The sequence below is a fragment of the Scyliorhinus torazame genome, chromosome 1, assembly GCF_047496885.1.
Source record: "Scyliorhinus torazame isolate Kashiwa2021f chromosome 1, sScyTor2.1, whole genome shotgun sequence".
Classification (NCBI taxonomy): Eukaryota; Metazoa; Chordata; class Chondrichthyes; order Carcharhiniformes; family Scyliorhinidae; genus Scyliorhinus; species Scyliorhinus torazame.
The window spans coordinates 42,955,928-42,974,736 of record NC_092707.1 but is presented as its reverse complement, the minus strand read 5'-3'; the positions used below and the strand labels follow the sequence as shown (position 1 = coordinate 42,974,736).

Genomic DNA, 18,809 nt, shown 5'->3' with positions numbered 1-18,809 from the left:
CTATCGACTAATCGGCCAATCTTTGCGTTGTCTGCAAATTTCCCAATTGTGCCCCCCACGTTCACGTCCAAATCATTAATATATAACACCAAGCCCTGTTCTCTATATTCTCTATATAATATGGTCAGTTATTTCTGTATAATAGTGACTATAATCTCTTTCTAATATATTGCAAAGTCTGTGCCGCATATAAGGACCAATCACTAAAGAATGGTCCTGGGTGTGTGAAAGGAGGGCAGGAAAGGAGGGCAGGAAATCCAGAGTATGAGCTTTTAACAGCAAGGCGTCTTTAATTTTTTCCCTGCAGGTTTTTCTTTGCCCATTGCAGCCTGATTGACTGACTGGAGGTCTATTCATTAGGGACTCCTACAGCACAAGGCCAATCATGGCGGAGTCCAATTATGAAGGTAAGCTCAATTAGCGGGCGGGAGAGGATGGAGGAATAATAATAATTAATAATAATAATTTTATTGTCACAAGTAGGCTTACATTAACACTGCAATGCAGTTACTGTGAAAAGCCCCTGGAGGGAGAATTCAGAATTCTCAGCTGGTACGGGAATTGAACCTGCACTGCTGGCCTTGTTCTGCATCACAAACCAGCTGTCTAGCCCACTGAGTTAAACCAGTCCCTGGTCTGATACACAGAGACTGTAACCTCAATATTCTTGTTTAACAAGGGGATGAAAGGTTATGAGTGGATTCGGCAGGAATGTGGGGTTGAAGTTATAATCAGATCAACCATGACCTTATTGAATGGCGGAGCAGGCCCGTAGCTACAACTCCTGAATATAGTGACTGTAATCCCTGTATTTATTGTGGCCACTATAATCCTGGTATATTATAATAATCTAGTTTCATAACATGCTTCCAATGAACGTCATGGAAACAGTATTATTCTTATGTCACAAGCTTTTTCTGTGCAGTCACTGTCAGCCAAGGTGTAACCAGCCACTCTACAACAGTTTATACAGAGTAACAGATAAATTAAAATATATTATGAGATTCAAGGCTCCCATGGATTTAGTAGGTGACAGCATAACGCAGTGGTTATGGCACTGGACTAGTAACCCAATGTCGGAAGTTCAAATCTTATCATAGCGGGGCAGCACGGTGGCGCAGTGGGTTAGCACTGCGGCCTCACGGCGCCGAGGTCCCAGGTTCAATCCCAGCTCTGGGTCACTGTCCGTGTGGAGTTTGCACGTGTTTGCGTGGGTTTCCCAAAGATGTGCAGGGTAGGTGGATTGGCCATGCTAAATTGCCCCTTAATTGGAAAAAATGAATTGGGTACTCTAAATTTATAAAACAAAAAATCTTATCACAGCGAGCATTTAAATACTAAAAAATATTTAGTATTTAAAATAGAATAAATCTGGCCATTTATCATCAGGTGAAAAAATGAGCAGCAAGGTTTAGCAGATTGATATTAAAAATCCAAATTTTCTGCAGGTGACCTGCACATAACACCAATCCCAAATTGTGTGGTTGACTTGTATGATTGAATAATAATTTGGGGGGCACCCACATCTGGAGAACACTTTATCTTTTAGTCCATATTCATACTCAGATTTTAGGAATAGTTCTATTCCGTAATTGTTCAACCTTGCGGAAACCCACATGAATCCAGCTTTCCCTCTGGGCATGGTCAACAAAACAGCCAAACGTTTTCATTTTATAAACTGAGTCTAACAGATGCTCAATATCAGTCTGGCCAGAAATTTCCACTAACTAGCGCTTTCCTCTCCACGCAATTCCCGCCAAGATCTGCCAGCCCAGAGCAAACGATCGGGAAATTTTAAGTGCAAATTGTATTCCAATCAGTACAAACTAGGTTTCATTAAAAGTTTGCTCCAGTTTAAAAAAAACATGCTGTGAGAATCTGATTCCACCCACAAAACTAGCCACAGCCCCAGGTCAAATTAATCAGCATTGCGAGTTTTTATTATTTGCACCATGTAGGTGCTTAAAATTGAGGTTTAATTTTTTTTAGGTCTATTTTAAAAGCATTTAAATATTTTTTGACGACATGGCCCGCTGGACATCAATGAATTTAGTAAATGGCTCTGTACGTATTTTTAAAAACCATTCTAATTGAGTTGTTCACAAATTTTGGACTCGGCACACTGATTTTAAAAATCTTCTATTTTGGCATGAAATCATAATCAGCTGTATTAATAAAGCTGCACTAGCTTTCCACCCTTAACGCTATTAAGGAATATTGAATTGAATTTTTCATTTTAAATTGCATTCTGAAATGCTACTTGATTGTGCTGATTCATGGCAGATTTTACATTCAAAGAGATTCAAATGAGCTGAAAAAAGACTTTACAAAAACGAACCCAATTTGTACCAGATCACTGATTGTGCCTGAAGCAGGAACTCTTGGTTCATCTGCGTACCATCATGCGACACATTGGGGGGGCATTTGCCTTCGGAGAGAACAACGACACAGGCAGAAAATCCTGAGAGGATTCGGAAAGGCGATTCTCTCCAAAGAGATCTGCCGGCTCTCCCCGCCTCTTGCCGTTGATGTCACGAGGTTCACACCCACAAAGGGCGAGGACCTCATTTTAATGGATTCGAATAAATTTAAATATAATTACCCAGCCCAACCTCTCCAACCCAGCGCCCCCCCCACACCTGATTTCCCCCTCACTGAATATACAAACCTGGTCGGCATGGCAACAGCTTTTATTACAAGTGAGATTCAGTCGAGGCGATTTCTCTGGGGGAGGGGGGAGCGTAAAGGTAAGTGTAGCCCCCAGGTGGGGCGTCATGCCTGGGCACTGCCCGGGCACGCCCCCGGCACTGCCCACTGGCTCAGGTTGGCACTGCCAACCTGATTTCTGATTTTCAATTATGTGTGGTGGGGTGGTGAGCATGTTGGTTATAATTCCGCAGTGGTTAGGCCCTGGTGATTGTTTGGGAATGGGGAGAGTTCCACTTCAGTACTGATCAGAGCGTCTTTTAAAGATGGCGGCCTGATCTCTGTGGATACGGGTGCCCGTTGGATCTGGCCCCGCCCTGCCACAGTGATGGCATAAGCCACGCCCACTCATTTTCGTTTCTCAGGGGGCTCAAGATCTGGAGTGAAAACTGGTCTGTGCAGCTGCAGAGTGAGGCGCGGTTGTCAGTCAGAGCTTGACACTTTGGAAAAATACAGTAAGATTCCAGCCATGAGTTTTTATATGAGGTTCCAGTGGGAAGCAATTGGTCTTCAGCAGATGCCTGAAACCGGCTCATGGAAAATCAACAACCCATTCTAAGCCATTGCAATTAATTGATAAAACAACTGAGCGTGGTGTAAAACTGGCTGTGAATTCACCATGAGCACATTCCACGCTACTGGCAGGGATGAATTTCACCTCTATTCCATTTTTAAGGTACTTTCTGAATTCCTCTCATCTCCTTATAGTACGCACCATTAGTGACAGTGATAGCCAATTCAGCTTGTTCGTTTCATGTCCCTTTTAATTCATTAATTAAGTTAATTAATTTGATTTTCTTGCAACAAAGTGCCCCGATGTGTATTACAGCCTTTTCCCCTGTTCTGTGAGATCTCGAGTACCTGTCACATTGGAGGGAACATTCACTCCCTCCTTCAGGCAGGTAATAGAAACTGACGGATAATCAAGACTCCACTGGGACATGGAGCTCACTAATCAGCTCTTTGGAAGGAGTGGTGGATCCTTATTTGCACTGCTCTCTTTCCCCACTGGTTCTTTTTAACCTCAGTAAGAGACTTGAGTGTGTGTGAGGAGAGCTGTGCACAGAGGTTCCCCGAGCCCATCGGCAGCTGATCAATGTTCCTCTCCTGGCTCCCTACAGCACAGTGTACAATATCCTTGCAGAAGCAAGTTAGAATGTAGGCAATGGGAGTGGGGTGGTGGGGGGGGGGGGGGCAATTGCATTCAATGGTATCAATTTATTTTTGTTGTTCACCCCATCTCCTGTTTTCATTCAGTCATCTCAACAATGATACAGCACCTTTAATGTATTCTTCCAAAATTTGGATATAAGTCAGTCTTTTTGACTACCCCAGTACCAGGACATATCAATATTCAAAAGTCAGGTGCTGATTGTTCTTCAACTTTAGGTTGTACAGCCTAATGGATTTGAACAAACCTGCCCAGTTTGAAGGATGTGCAAACTGCTTGCTGCTCTGGACAATCTTCATGGCTTCGCCAAGCGCTGCGCTGGATTTCATTCCATTGAGCAGGGAGGAGTAGAAGGTGTGCACAAACATCTTGGATGCAGCCACAGGCACTGGCCAAAGGGAAACCAAAACACAGTGTGCTCCAGCAGCGAGGAAGGCCCGTGTCAGGCCGATAATACCATCCGCTGTTACTTTGTTGTTAGATTCTTGGTAGGAGCCAAGAACCACTAGCTTGACAGGCAGATGTAATTCCAGGATGTCAGCTGCTGTCAGTAAGAACTCTTGCAGGGAAGGGCTGTCAGTTATGCTCTCCACGTCACTCGCATCATCTTGCATCCTCAGTGACTCTGGGATTGTGTAGCTGTTTCCAATAGAACTCTTTCCACTCATGGTGCTCCCTTCGCTATTTGGTGTGAGGACCAAAGCAGCAAGTTTCCAGGATATGTGGGTTGCAAAATGAACACACTCTACCTGACTGAGCATGCTCATCACTCTTTCCTTCGTGGCCCCAGTGTTTACCAGTGCCTGGCAGCCCAGAAGCTCTGAAACCATGTAGGCCTCCTCCTCAGCCGAGGGCATGGGTCCCCACAGCCAACGGTCCATTACTGCTGATGGGAGTTTGGGATTCCCTATCACAGCTGCCATCGAGGTAGAGGAGCTGCACACGGACGTGCTCTTTCGAAGGTGGGACTGCACAGAACAAGATACAAAAGCAAATATTTAGTTTAAATGTTTCATGCAGTAAATAAGAGAAATCCCCAACATTTAATGTTACGTTCAAGATGGAGCCTGTTATATGCTCCCTTTACAAACTGGTTGTTTAAAATCCATGTTCTCGTTCGTCCAACAGTTTTTTTGTGTCTCTTGTTGGGCCATCACTCGTGCTGCTTTAGTGTAGACATTAGGAATTATACTAGGGTCAGTGAGGGTGAATATTTTCGTTCCACCATATAGTCTACATAAAGACAGTGGTATGGTTGAATGGGTGTCAGAAAGTTAATTCAAGGTTAACTGAGTGATAAACAAGGGAGAGTGAAGATTGGATAGGAGAAACCTAGTAAAATCCAAACAAAGAGTGAGAGAAGAGGTTGGGCATGATTAATTAGAGGGAGGAGTAAGAGTTAACTGTCTGGTATTATGGGATTGTACAGGAATCCAGGTGAAGGTAGTTTGGGAATCTGGCAGTCCCTGGAGCATAATACAGAAGTCTAGGCATGGTCAATCCAGGGGATGATACAGCTGCACAAGGCCCGGTGAATCCTACAAAGTTGGTACATAACTCCAGGTAGTGACAGTAATATGTGGGGGTACAGAATGTGCAATAAGTTCTTAGGGTATCTATGTTTTTAAAAATTAATTGTGGGTGTCACTGGCTAGGCCTGCATTTATTAGCCATCCCTAATAGCCCTTGAGTAGGTGGTGGTGATCTGCTTTCTTGAACCGCTGCAGTCCATGTGGTGTGGGTACACCCACAATGCTGAGAGGGAGGGAGTTCCACTGTTAAGGCAGTGCCATTACAGAGCATAAGACATGGCACAGAGATTCAAGCAGGACCTGTTGAGGGGGCTGGAGTTCAGGTAGGGGTTATTAGCAGAAGGAGGGAAGGAAATCAGGCTGTCAGAGCGTGAGAATGAAGGTTCAAGGGAATGGGAAGGAAAGAAGAGAAAAGAATGGCAGGTTCAGCAATGAAATCCTGTATTACTAACAGAATGGAGACCTTGTAGAATGATATGAACACTGGGACATTTGGACAATGTAGTTGACAAGCATGGAGGGGCTGCAAAAGTATGCATAGATAGTTTAAAAACACAATTCATTATCCATCCTTTATAGAACAAGTTTTTAAAAAAATCACCAGCACAGGAAGGAGAGGCACAGTAAAAGGATTTTGAAGAGTTCCTACCCTGGGACTTGCTTGAAGGGCCCGGATTGAGGGAACAGCAATGATACTGAAACGTTCATAGAGATACTCATTAGAGGAGCTTCCTTTCAGTAGAGCGAATGGAATGAGATATAATTCCCCTTCCAGGACCAACACAAGTTGACGGTGTCGACCAACAGGCCCACTGGAATGCATCAATCCCTAAAGAATCAATTTTAAAAACATTGTTATTAATATATATATGTATTAGAAAAATCCAATTTCTTAGGTGAAACAGTTATACTGGCAGTTACTATAACTGCCAGTGTTGAAATCAGACACTCACAATAACTTCTGGTTGAATAGATCAGGGTTATGAAAAGTTGGCTTTTTGTTCTTTCCATCTCATCAGCTACTGCTCTCTGCCAGTAGCACAGCGAAGGGCTGGAATAACTCACCCCAAGGTAGATTAACTGGAAGTGCTGGAAGCTCGCTCTAAAACCCATCACCAATGTTGTTGTTCAGTTGCTTGTTTTCCGCAAATAAAAGAACAGAAACTTCAAAAAGTGGAATTTCCCTTCCAGGACTAAGCCCGCTGGTGGGGGCGGGGACAGGGCAGGCATGGGGAGTGTTTCCCACCGGGAATTTGATGGTATTGCGTGACTCTGGCCTCATTAAATATGCAGCCGGGAGTTTCCCGATATTTTGCACATCAAGGCGGCCCCGCTTTCAGGATTGGGCACTACATTTACAAGGCGCCCAGACAGTAACTTGCCCTCGACTGAGGATATGGCCCAAAGGAGACGAAGACCTCCAGCACTCAAGTTCAGCGAGGCCTCCCTGGGTGTCCTCCTCGACCACTTGGAGGCCGGGAGGGACATCCTCTTTCCTGTGGAGGAGGATGCCAAGCAGTGAGGCAAACCCTGCATGGGAGGAAGTCTCCAGAGTAGTCAGTGCCCAAGGTGCACACCGGAGGACTGGCCTGTAATTCTACAAGAGGATGGATGGCCTCACCCTCTCCACCAGGGTAAGTGAACCCTCAGCTGCTCACACTCACATCAATGAATCTTATGGCAGACATGGGCCTCAAGTCGGGGAATGGGCTGAGGCATTATGGCACCAGTAGTCACTACGAGTGACATGCCTCTGTGAGCCTTACACCTGCATGGGCTCACTGTTCTGGAGGCTGCTGGCCCAGAACCCTTCTGAATAATCTCCAGTACATTAATCACATGCCACACAATCCAATGGGTTATCTGTAAAACTGGATGCACGAGGAACATACATGAATGTTCCATATACAATTAAATGCTAAATACAATTGCTCTCAACCCAACCTTCTCTCTTTGTGCAGGGGAAAGTTAAACCATAATCATAAGAGAGAGGGAAACGTCAGGAGGGGGTCAGCCAGAGTTAAAAAAGCTGACTGCCTTCAAGGAGCTGGCAGCACAGCTGGCAGGAGTCGAGTGGCACAGGGCCATCAGAAATGGAGTGTTTGGCTTGCGACCTCCATCTAGTAAAGATACATGCATGCCATAGAAACCTCTGGGTCACGGGTGGCTCCATGTTGGAGGCAGCTCATGCCCTCACTCTCTTCTCTCTCGCTGCAGGTGCCAGCAAGAATAGGGCAAAGTCCGAGACTCAGGAAGCCGGGTCGAGCCCTAACAAACCTAGAGAGGGGTAAGGACATCGCTGATGACCAAAGTGCCCTTGTAGAAGCATCACAGCAGCCACCTGCACCCTCTACCAGCCCAGAGACACACAGATTGGTGGCTATTAGTTCTTTTTTAGGAAGGGTCTCACATTCTGGTTGTCACTGCACAGACATGTGTCCAGGGCAGGAGGAGGCAGGGTCAGCCAAGCTCACTGGCACTTAGAGGAGTGATGGGTGAGAGATTCCAGTCAGATGACAGGCCTCTTAAATTGAGATCCAAGGGATAAGGGAGTGGCAGCAAGAGGTGAGGAAAAATGATGTTGGACGTCCTCAACAAGGTGGCACACAAGGTGCAGGAGACCATCTGCCGGCCGGCTGATGAAGTGGTGCCAACATGTGCACGCATCAAGGTCTTCATGGGGTGGGTGCCGGACTCTATGGTCAAGCAGATTCTGTCAGAGATATGCGCAGATCTGCATTCACCCTGGTGGCCGTGAGTGAGCTTCTGCAGTGACTACACAAGAGTGGGAGGGGATACTTCAAACTCATTCTAGATGCCCCTTCCCCTCAAAGAGTCAGCAGGGGCCTTCGGGAACCCAAAGGTAATGGGAACAGCAGTTGGACACCCCTGGGACCTCCACACAGGACTCTCTGAGGGTGTCCAGCCCAGCCCTTCAGAATCCCCTTTGCCTGTGACCCCTTCAACCCAGTCGCCAGTCATCGCAGAGAGAGCAGTTGCCTCACAGCAGGGCAGCCAAAATAAGCTGGGGCCCTCAGCTTATTTTGGCCTCAGGTCTCCAGAGGACGCCGCCAAGGTCATCCAAGGCAACAGGAAGAACTGCCTCCAACCCTGCTGCAGATGTCGGGGGAGCACTGGGAAGTGGTAGGGAAAGAAAATGAAGTTCTGAAATCATGGTCAGAATTCTCCAGCCATTGGGATTCTCTGCTCCCGCCGGCAGTGACTTCAATGAAAAATCTTATTGACAAGCGGCGGGAGTAGAGAATCTCGCCGCCAGTGTACGGCGCACCACCGAGAAGGAAATGCTATGAAGATTCACGAGATTGATTCACAGACAGTGACCTAAACCGGGAATCGAACCCGGGTCCCTGGTGCTGTGAAGCAACGTGCTAACCACTGTGCTATCGTGCCACCCTATAAGATCAGGTGTAACTTATCCAAGTGTGCTGATGATACAAAGTTAAGTGGGAAAGTAAGTGAGGAGGCTGTAAAGAGGTTCAAGCGGGCTACAGGCAGGTTAGATGAGTGTGCAAGAATGTGATAGATGGAATACAACATGGGGAAGGGCGAGGTTATCCCACTTTGGAAGGGAAATAAGAAAGCAGAATATTTTTTGAATGGTAAAAGACTTGGAAATGTTTGCATGCGGAGGAATCTGAGTGTTCTTGCACATCAATCACAGAAAGTCAGCACGCACGTACAGCAAACAATTAGGAAGGCAAATAGGTTGTTGGCTTTTGTTGCCAATTATAATATATGAGTAAGGTAGTCTTATGACAATTGTAATGAGGTATTGCTGAGACAACACCTGGAATATTGAGTGCTGGGTACTGAGATTTGGCCTCCTTACCTGAGGAAGGATATACTTGCCCTTAAGGCAATGCAATGAAGATTCAGTAGATTAATTCTAGGGGATTGTCCCATGGGAAGAGATTGAATAGACTAGTCCTATATTCATTCACTAGAGTTCAGAAGAATGGGAGGTAATCTAATTGAAACATATAAATTTCTTAAGGCTTTCACAGAGTAGATCCCGTCTGAGGACCCCAAAACTCAGGATCACAGGCTCAGGATGAGGACCTTGCTATTTAGGACTGAGATGAGGATACATTTCATCACTCAAAGGTTTGTGAATCTTTGGCATTCTTTACCCCAGAGAACTGTGGATGCTTGGGCCTTGAGTGTATTCAAAACAGAAATGGAAATAGACAGTTTTGGGTTCTAAAGAAATGAAGAACGATGGGGAGTGCGTGAAAGTGGAGTTGCGGTGGAAGATCAGCGGGTCAAACGGTCTGCTCCAGCTTCTATTTCTTATGTTCAGTTGGATTTGTCTAATCCACTGTAACTTGCCAGAATATTCCATCGTATTTCAAATTTGCAGTGTGCACACCTTTTCTTTTTATCATACATCTTATTATTTATCTGACTGTCTTGGTATGGAAGCACTCAAATAATCAAAGGGTAGCAGGATAGATGAGCACTTACACATTTTCAAACACAATCCACAAGAGAGGGATCTACATTTTTTTCTGAGCTTAATTTGTCTGGGTTAGCTGGTCACTGTACTGCTGTAAATTGAGGCTAATTGTTATAGTTTGGCATGTTTACAGTCGCTGTTATTGCACACAGCTATTATACTACATTAACACATTGTGAGAATGGAAGAATGTAATACACCAGATGCTTTTTTGCATATGGTTTTCTTCATGATGTGCAAAAATACGTATTTATTGTTTTGCTGTTGATCCATCATAATGACTGGAAAACACAAGCACAATATTGCTGCCACATTAAAACGGCAAATAGCTGCTTGGTTTCCCCTCCCCTCCCCCAGCCCCTCCAGAAGGATTCCGAGTACTCCCACACATCATGTTGGTGTGCTCATTACTGGCTGTGACACAAGGTCAGCCGCACTGACAAATACGTGCCTTGGGAGACCAGCCTCTTGGACTTGGACTCTTCTCTGTTTTGTCATATTGTTTACAAGTATCAACAATTATTCTGGAGGGCTTCTCTCTGCCAGCCGCCCACAGATGCCCGTCTGGTGTGTTGCGCTGCTAAATTTACCATCCCTGCGCAGTCTCAGTTCCCTTTGCAGGCATGGAGGTGACAAGCAGGAGCACCTCACTGGAGGGCATGCTGTCTTCCAGAAACTGCCTTGTATAATTTCAGTCTAATTTCTGTACCAACAGCAACAGCCATCAGCAACATAATGGTGCTTAATCCCTAAAACACACTGACATGTGCCTGGTAGATTTCCGCGCGCATTAGATGTCCCCAGAGTTCCACATTTTCAATGATACTTTAATGTTTCTAACCTATAAATAAAATGATATGGGCAATTTCCATTTGCATGCAGCTTTGAACTACATGACTTTGTCACACTACGTTAGATGCTCTGCTTCATTCAATCACAGTTACAGAGTTAAATAAACAGTATTGTAGTCTTCCCACAACTATTATACACTTAGTTATTCCAGTTATTGGTTTTGGGCCTTGAAACAATTCCTCTTTCTTTACAAAGCAGTACATAAAAATGGACAATAGAGTGGATTACACGGATATGCAGAGTCCTTTGTTGATTAATATGTTAGCACATGCAATATCTCCATGGGCACATATGAAACCCAGAAATAACCAGAGGCCTCCATTACACCTGTCAACAATTTTGATCATTTGTTAATTATTTATATTTCATAGAAATGTTTTAAAGTATAATTTATTTAAATCCCACTCTCACAAGCACCACGGATACACACATTATGGGAGATGATGTTGAGTAGGAAGTATAGGGGAAGGTACTGATGGCAAAGCGATGGCAATGATGGATTTCTGCTAATGCATTCATCACTCTGTTACCTGTAGACATGACTATCACAATGCACTTCTGGTTGATCTCCCACTTTTTCCCCTCTGTAAATGTGAGGTCAACCAAAGCCTTGCTGCTCATGTCCTAACTCATAGAATCATAGAATCCCTACAATGCAGAAGGAGGCCTTTCGGCCTATCAATTCTGCACCAACCCTTCGAATGAGCACTCTACCCATGTCCACGCCATGCTATCCCCGTAACCTAACCTGCACACCCTGGACACTAAGGGCAATATGGCATGACCAACGCACCTAACCCGCACATCTTTGGACTGTGGGAGGAAACCGGAGAACCCAGAGGAAACCCACGCAGACATGGGGAGAATGTGCAGACTCCACACAGACAGTGACCCAAGACGGAAATTGAACCATGGTCCCTGGTGCTGTGAGGCAGCAGTGCTAATCACTGTGCCACCATGCAACCCAAAATGTAAAGGTCGTCATATTCCCAGAGGACCATAGACTGCTCTCCCTTTTGTGAGCTGACAGATGGTGAATTATCCTGAGCATCACCAAACCTTCGGTAGAGGCAAGGTTGAGAAGGTGAGACCTTCATGAATAACCCAAGCCAGTACAGGAATTGAACCCACGCTGTGGGCATCGCTCTGCATCACGAACCAGCCAACTGAGCTAACTGACCCCGAGGGTCGCACCAAGTTCCTTTCCCCTTTATACTCACTATCTTATATTGACTCCTGCTTAGGCAACATCTTGATTATTTTCATTCTTGTTTTAAAATCCCTCTACGGCCTTGCCCTTCCCTGTCACTGTAATCTCCTCCAGTCATAAATGCCTCCTGGATATTTCTGCTCAACTAATTCTGACCTCCTCCTGATTATAATTCCTCCCCCAGTTGCCTAAGCTCAAAATTCTTGAATTCTCTCCCTAATCATCTCTGCTTCTCTTCCTCACTTTCCTCCTTTACGACACTCTTAACAAACAATCATTGACCAAGATTTTGGTCGCCTAATCTAATATCTCCTTCTGTGGCAGTCATGTTTGGTTTTATTATGCTCCGGTTAAATGCTTTGGGATGTTTATTACATTAATGATGCTAAAGTGGTTAACACTTCATAGCATCATGGACCCGGGTTCGATTCCCAGCTTCAGTTACTGTCTGTGCGGAGTCTGCACGTTCTCCCCATGTCTGCGTGGGTTTCCTCCGGGTGCTCCGGTTTCCTCCCACAAGTCCCGAAAGACGTTAGGTGAATTGGACATTCTGAATTCTCCCTCTGTGGACCCGGACAGGTGCTGGAGTGTGGCGACTAGGGGATTCTCACAGTGACTGCATTGCAGTGATAATGTAAGCCTACTTGTGACACTAATAAAGATTATGAGTATCAATATACCGCAGGTCACAGTATATAAGTCAACCTTATAAGTCATTATCCTGGGGTCACAAAACGTGTTATATAAACACAAGCTCTTTCTTTTTATTTTATTATCAGAGATGTCTTTCGGATGCGACTTTAAAACGAGGACGAATCTCTGTGGATGCAAAAGATTCTACTGAACTGTTCAGAGAAACAATCCAGGAGTGGGTCCACACCAAATTTATTGCTCCTAACTAAATTTACCAAAAACAGATTAACCGTCATTATTCTCAGTTTTTGTAAGACCTGCTATTTTCAAATTGGTAGATGCGAGTGCCTGTAAAAGTACTTCACTGATGGTGGGGCATTCTGAGATATCCTGAGACTCTGATATATAACATGTACAACACATTGGAAGGTGGTATTCTTAAACTGGACTGAACTGAACTCTGCCATTCAGCACAGAGCAACACTGGTGGCATCTGCAGCTGAGATCTCAAATTGCACAGGCTATGGACATCTGTTATGAATGCTCCAACTTCTGTTTTGGAGGCTTTTGGATCCAAACATAAGATGTGGCCAAGACTGTTAATCACGATGCAGGGAATCTCAAGATGTTATAACTGCTTACTGTTCCATGTTCATACAAATCAATGAATATTCCCGCATGTGAACAGTAGTGTAGCAACAGCTAGCTGATACTCATGTCAGCAGCAGGTCTGGTACATAGGTGCCACCTATTAAAGCAAAAATTCCATGGTGACTTGATCAAAGGAGACGTCCAGCACAATAGCTTACAATCACTACTTACACAATATCACCCTCAACTGCTATCTTTCTTCCCACTCAAATACCAAAACTATTTCAGCTCTAAGTCCACTTTTAAATACAATTAGCAGACGCAGGTATACTTGCTTAAGAGATGTTCTTATGAGGTAGACTGAATCCTGTCAGAACAATGCAGGATCTCCAGCTGAAGTCTTCAGAAACTGTCTTCATAGTTTGACTTCCAGAACCAACTGCAAACTCCTGTCTGTCTCAACTCGCTGTTGAAAATGCCTATCCTGTTCACAGGCAAATCTGCTTCTGGTCTGGCCTCAGTCAAATCTTTAACTGAACTGCAATAAGAGCAGATGCTTGACGTCTGCTCACATTCCAATCCTTCTGCAAAATGCCTGGTACTCTGGCTGCTCCCATTAATTACATCATCTTACCAAGCTGAAACACAAGGGGCGGATTTTTGGTGCGACACGCTGTCGGGATTCTCCGTTTCGCTGGCTGGTCAATGGGGTTTCCCATTGTGGAGCAGTCCCACACCATCGGGAAACCCCGGGCTGTCGACAAAATGGAGAATTCCGACAGCGGAGAATTAAGCCCAATAATAATAATCTTTATTGTCACAAATAGGCTTACATTAACACTGCAATGAGTTACTGTGAAAAGCCCCTAGTCGCCAGATTCCGGCACCTGTTCAGGTACACTGAGGGAGAATTCAGAATGACCAAATGACCGAACAGCACGTCTTTCGGGACCAGAGCACCCGGAGGAAACCCACGCAGACACAGGGAGAACGTGCACAGTCCGCACAGACAAGTGACCCAAGCCAGGAATCGAACCTGGGACTCTGGAGCTCTGAAGCACAGTGCTAACCACTGTGCTAACGTGCCGCCAATGTATCCAATTAACTACTCTACAGGGTACTGTCTTAATCCAGAGAAAACTCCAGTCGCCAAGCTTTTACGAAGCTTTAATTGCACCGCTCTCTCCCAAAAACATAGTTGTCTTTTAAACCAGGATTTTTAAATACATTACTGCAGCAGTTAGACACACACTAACCCAGATTTTTTAACCCTTACTGCACCAAATATATATACTACAATATATCTGAGATTCCCACATTCATCACACTGTTACAATGTCCAGTACATCAAGTGGCAAAACAGAAATTTCTGGTGGGCATCATGGACTAAGACAGGTGAGGTATGTTGGTTTGGGAAAGAGTTATCCATCCAACTGAAGCCAAGAATTAATCTATGAAACGTGAATGGACTCAAAAGGCATGCGCCCATTTATCTTAACCTTGTGCAATTATTTTTAGCAGTGAACCACTTGAGCTAATGGACTTCCCCAAACAGTCAAAATTCTTTCTAGTTCTTGACCTTGCAATTAGTTGACTTCTGGCGTAATCAAAAAAAAAAACTCTGATGCTATCAGAAATATTTCATTTTATGAAACAATTCAGCAATTAGGGAGAAAAATACCGTTTCACCATCCACCATACCCCTAAAGACAGACAGCTGCTGATCAATTGTCTTCATTTTTCTTCACTTTAATCAGTTCTTGATGCGCCTGGTGTCCCTGTTTGGTATTTGTCCTCATTTGAATATTTCTGCAGATGTCTCAATCACCAGTAAATTAGGAGGCAGGCGACGCACTTGCCTGTCCTCTTTATATCAGCGACAGGCATCTTCCTATTTTTAATACAACCAGCCTCATTTGCATTGGAAGTAAGCCATGTCCTATATTCAAACAACTCAATCTGTTTGTATTAATTATAAAGGCAAATTTAAAACCAATATGCTCGACTGACTCAAATTAGTGCATCATTTTGTTAATCGCTTTCATATAAGCTGCAGCTTTCCTTGTCTCCTCAAGGAAGAGTAATTTAACTTGCAAATTTCTCACTTGAAAATAAAAGTTAATTCTATCATGGCCCCTCATGCATGATATTGATCAAGCTTGGTTGCATCTCTTCAGGTGACGCCTGGGACTCATCTGTTTTCATTTACTAATAGCACAGCTGGAGATGACACTTCTGAGATTAAGGAACCACAAATCACAGAAATGTATCAGAGTGATTATATATATTTATTACTGAGCCTCATAAAAAAAAGTTTATTATTTTGCAAAACTAAAATATAGTTGGAAAACTGCAAATTGAATTTTATTGACACCCCGAGGAATACAATTTAATTCTTTTAGCTTCATTTTCAAGAATATACTACAACCTGCTTATTATATAACACTCTTTATTGTCACAAGTAGGCTTACATTAACACTGCAATGAAGTTACTATGAAAAGCCTCTCGTCGCCACACTCCAGCGCCTGTTCGGGTACACTGAGGGAGAATTCAGAATGTCCAATTCACCGAACAGCACATTCCCGTGTCTGTGTGGGAGGAAACTGTGTGGGAGCACCCGCAGACACGGGGAGAACGTGCAGACTCCGCACAGACAGTGACCCAAGCCAGGAATCGAACCTGGGACCCTGGAGCTGTAAAGCAATAGTGCTAACCACTGTGCTACTGTGCCGCCCAGTTTCTAAGTTTATGTCACTTAAAAATATATATAACTTAGGCATATGAACTTAAAACGGTTCAATCGTTTCTTCCTCATTTTCCTTCAAAGCCAATTCAGTGGAGTGAGCAAGCATTTTAAAAATAGTATTTTGTTTTTAACAGACAATTAAATATTAATACTTAAGCAAATATAGCCATTCATTTCTTTGATGTACTCCATCATCTGGTGTCTCATAAACCCTGGGGTTACTGGAGACTAGAATGCAGTATCCACTTTTTAACAAGTCCAATCTGTGAAGCTACACAACAACAAACTCACAAGCTAGTTATTGTCAGGCTTATGAGTAGCAATAAAGAGGGAATAAGATATTGTTGGGTGTGTGTTACAAGGAAATATTACACTCTGGGGGTTTGCTGAAGTACAGCACAAATGGTTTATGATCATTATCTTAACTGAGCACGTCACGGCTGTGAAACATTTTAAACCCTGATCATCTGTGTTGTTAATTATTTTATCTTTTTTTTGTCGGTAATTCGTTTTGTTCTGCACAACCTCATCCAAAGACTGCCCTGAGCTCTCACATATTTATCGTGACAATTTCTCCAAACCAGTGAGAAAGGTGGTCATTCACTGTCCACTGTCCTTCATAACAGGGAATGTCGCACCGAGATTTACACTGGACCACTCTGGAACATGGAAATGAAAACTGGGAAGCTTCTATAAAGAGTGGCTGCATCTGCACAGTTTTATCCCTCGGTAGTTTGTCCTATGTTCTGATTAAAGGTTACTGATCTGGAATGTTAACTCTGTTCCTCCGCCACAGCTGCTGACCATGCCCAACATTTGCTGTTTTTAATTTTAAATAAAGTCTATTAGCTGCTTTTTTTATCAGAACCATAGGAACCTGGAAAAAGGAGTTAACTACTTAATCTATCAAACCTATTCCACCATGATTGATCTTCATCTGCCTGCTTTTGTCCCATATCTCTTAATACCCGTGGCTAACAAAAACCATCAATATCAGATTTAAAATCAATAATTGAAAAAAAACATCAATTGTTGTTTGCGGAAGAGAGTTCCAAACTTTTTAGCGTGTACAACTGTTTCTCAATTTTACCCTGAAAGGCCTGGTTCCGTTTTTTTAGACTCAACAATTCAGGATGGAAGGAGCCATTTTCAATCTGTGCCTATGAAAGCGGGTTTTGGAGAAGATATCCAATCAGCTCCATACCCATGGGTCTGAATCTTTCGTCCACTGGGCGCACACTCTCAACAGGCGTAAAGCATGCTTCTGGCTGTGGATGCCCTGGAACGTGATTTCACACAGGCTGGCCAATTAATGGACAGCCCGTATGGAAACACGGGCTGTGGGAAAGCTCAGCATTGCTGGGGAGGGCCAGAATGGGGCGGGCACCAAGAACAAGGAGGGTATGGGCTGGCGCTTCTACTGTGCCCCCCCCCCCCCCCCCCCCCCCCCCCCCTCCGGGGGGCAGCCGCTCTGGCCGGAGCTGTCTCAGGCCCCCCCCCCCCTCCTACCGGGGGGCTGCCGCTCCGGCCGGAGCTGTCTCAGGCCCCCCCCCCCCCCCTCCTACCGGGGGGCAGCCGCTCCGGCCGGAGCTGTCTCAGGCAACTGCAGAGAAGTAAATCACAATGAAAAAGTGATGCAAAGAGTGTCTGGGCAGCACATTCAAATGCTAACCTCAGTCTCCGAACACCTTAAAAAATTTTTTTTCCAACCATGACATTTCACCCCCGTCCTAGATCAAGGTTGAAGCTAAAACATAAAGGCCGCTTGGCCAATCGGCATGCCTGCCAACCATAAAGAGCAGACGGGCCTTGTAAAATGGGCTAGATTGTCTGCTGATTGCCAGCGGGTGCGCTTCCAACTTTCATGCATGTCCGCTGACCAAAATATTGCAAGGTGACATCAGGATGTGTGCAATTTCACGCACTTCAGGGTCGGGCCCGTCCAGGCAACTTAAAATTGGATTGGATTAGATTTATTGTCACGTGTACCGAGGTGCAGTAAAAAGTATTGTTTTGCGTACGGTCCAGACAGATCGTTCCATACATGAAAAAACATAGGGCATACATAACTACACAATGTAAATACATAGACACAGGCATCGGGTGAAGCACACAGAGTGTAATACTACTCAGTAAAGAAGATGTGTGAAGAGCTCAGCTCAGTCCATCAGAGGGTCATTCAGGAGTCTGGTAACAGCGGGGAAGAAGCTGTTTTTGAACCTGTTAGTGCGTGTTCTCAGACTTTTGTATCTCCTGCTCGATAGAAGAGGTTGGCAGAGAGAATAACTCAGCTGGGATGGGTCTTTGATTATGGCCCCAGTGGTCTTTCCCTATATTCCTGCAATGTTCCCTTGTTAAACATATATCCAATCTCTCTTTACAAATTACAATTGAAACTGTTTCCATCATCCTTCCAGGCGCTGCATCGTAGATCATCATAATTTGCAGCAATAAAAAAAATTCTCTCGAAGAACCTATTATTTGGAAGGTGCAAGTCCAGCTGGGTTAGAGGAAGAAATGGATCTGGGAGTTAAATCACTAGAAAATGTGCCTCAGGTTAGCAAGCCCATCAGAAAAAAAAGCAAACCAAGAACTCGGTTTTATTGCCGGTGAGATAGAATTGAAAAGCAGAGAAGTTCTGCTGAACCTTATGACCACACTTAAGAGTACCGTATGCATGTTTTGATTGGTAAATTATAAAAAGTTAATAAAAGCAATGGAGAGGTTGCAGAAAATATTAACAATGATGATACAAAGAACGTGAAAGGATTTGACCAGCTGGTTCTCCTCTGTTGTGTGGAAAGACTGAGAGGTGTCCCAACATGGGGGGTATTCAAAATTACAAGAGGTTTCGATAGAGTGAGATTGTGACTCACTGGACTCGCTCCTC

General features: G+C 44.3%; 1 protein-coding gene across 6 annotated transcripts in view; it reads right to left on the bottom strand.

Annotated features, from left to right (window-relative positions):
* ttc28 (tetratricopeptide repeat domain 28) overlaps positions 1 to 18,809 on the bottom strand; it is a 1,212,158-nt gene that overhangs the window by 68,978 nt on the left and 1,124,371 nt on the right. For all 6 annotated transcript variants that reach the window (XM_072489716.1, XM_072489732.1, XM_072489724.1 and 3 more), the window contains 2 exons: positions 6,059 to 6,238; positions 4,125 to 4,845 (listed from right to left, as the gene is read on the bottom strand). In XM_072489716.1, coding sequence (XP_072345817.1) covers positions 4,125 to 4,845; positions 6,059 to 6,238 — 901 coding nt within the window. The remainder of the gene's footprint in view (positions 1 to 4,124; positions 4,846 to 6,058; positions 6,239 to 18,809) is intronic.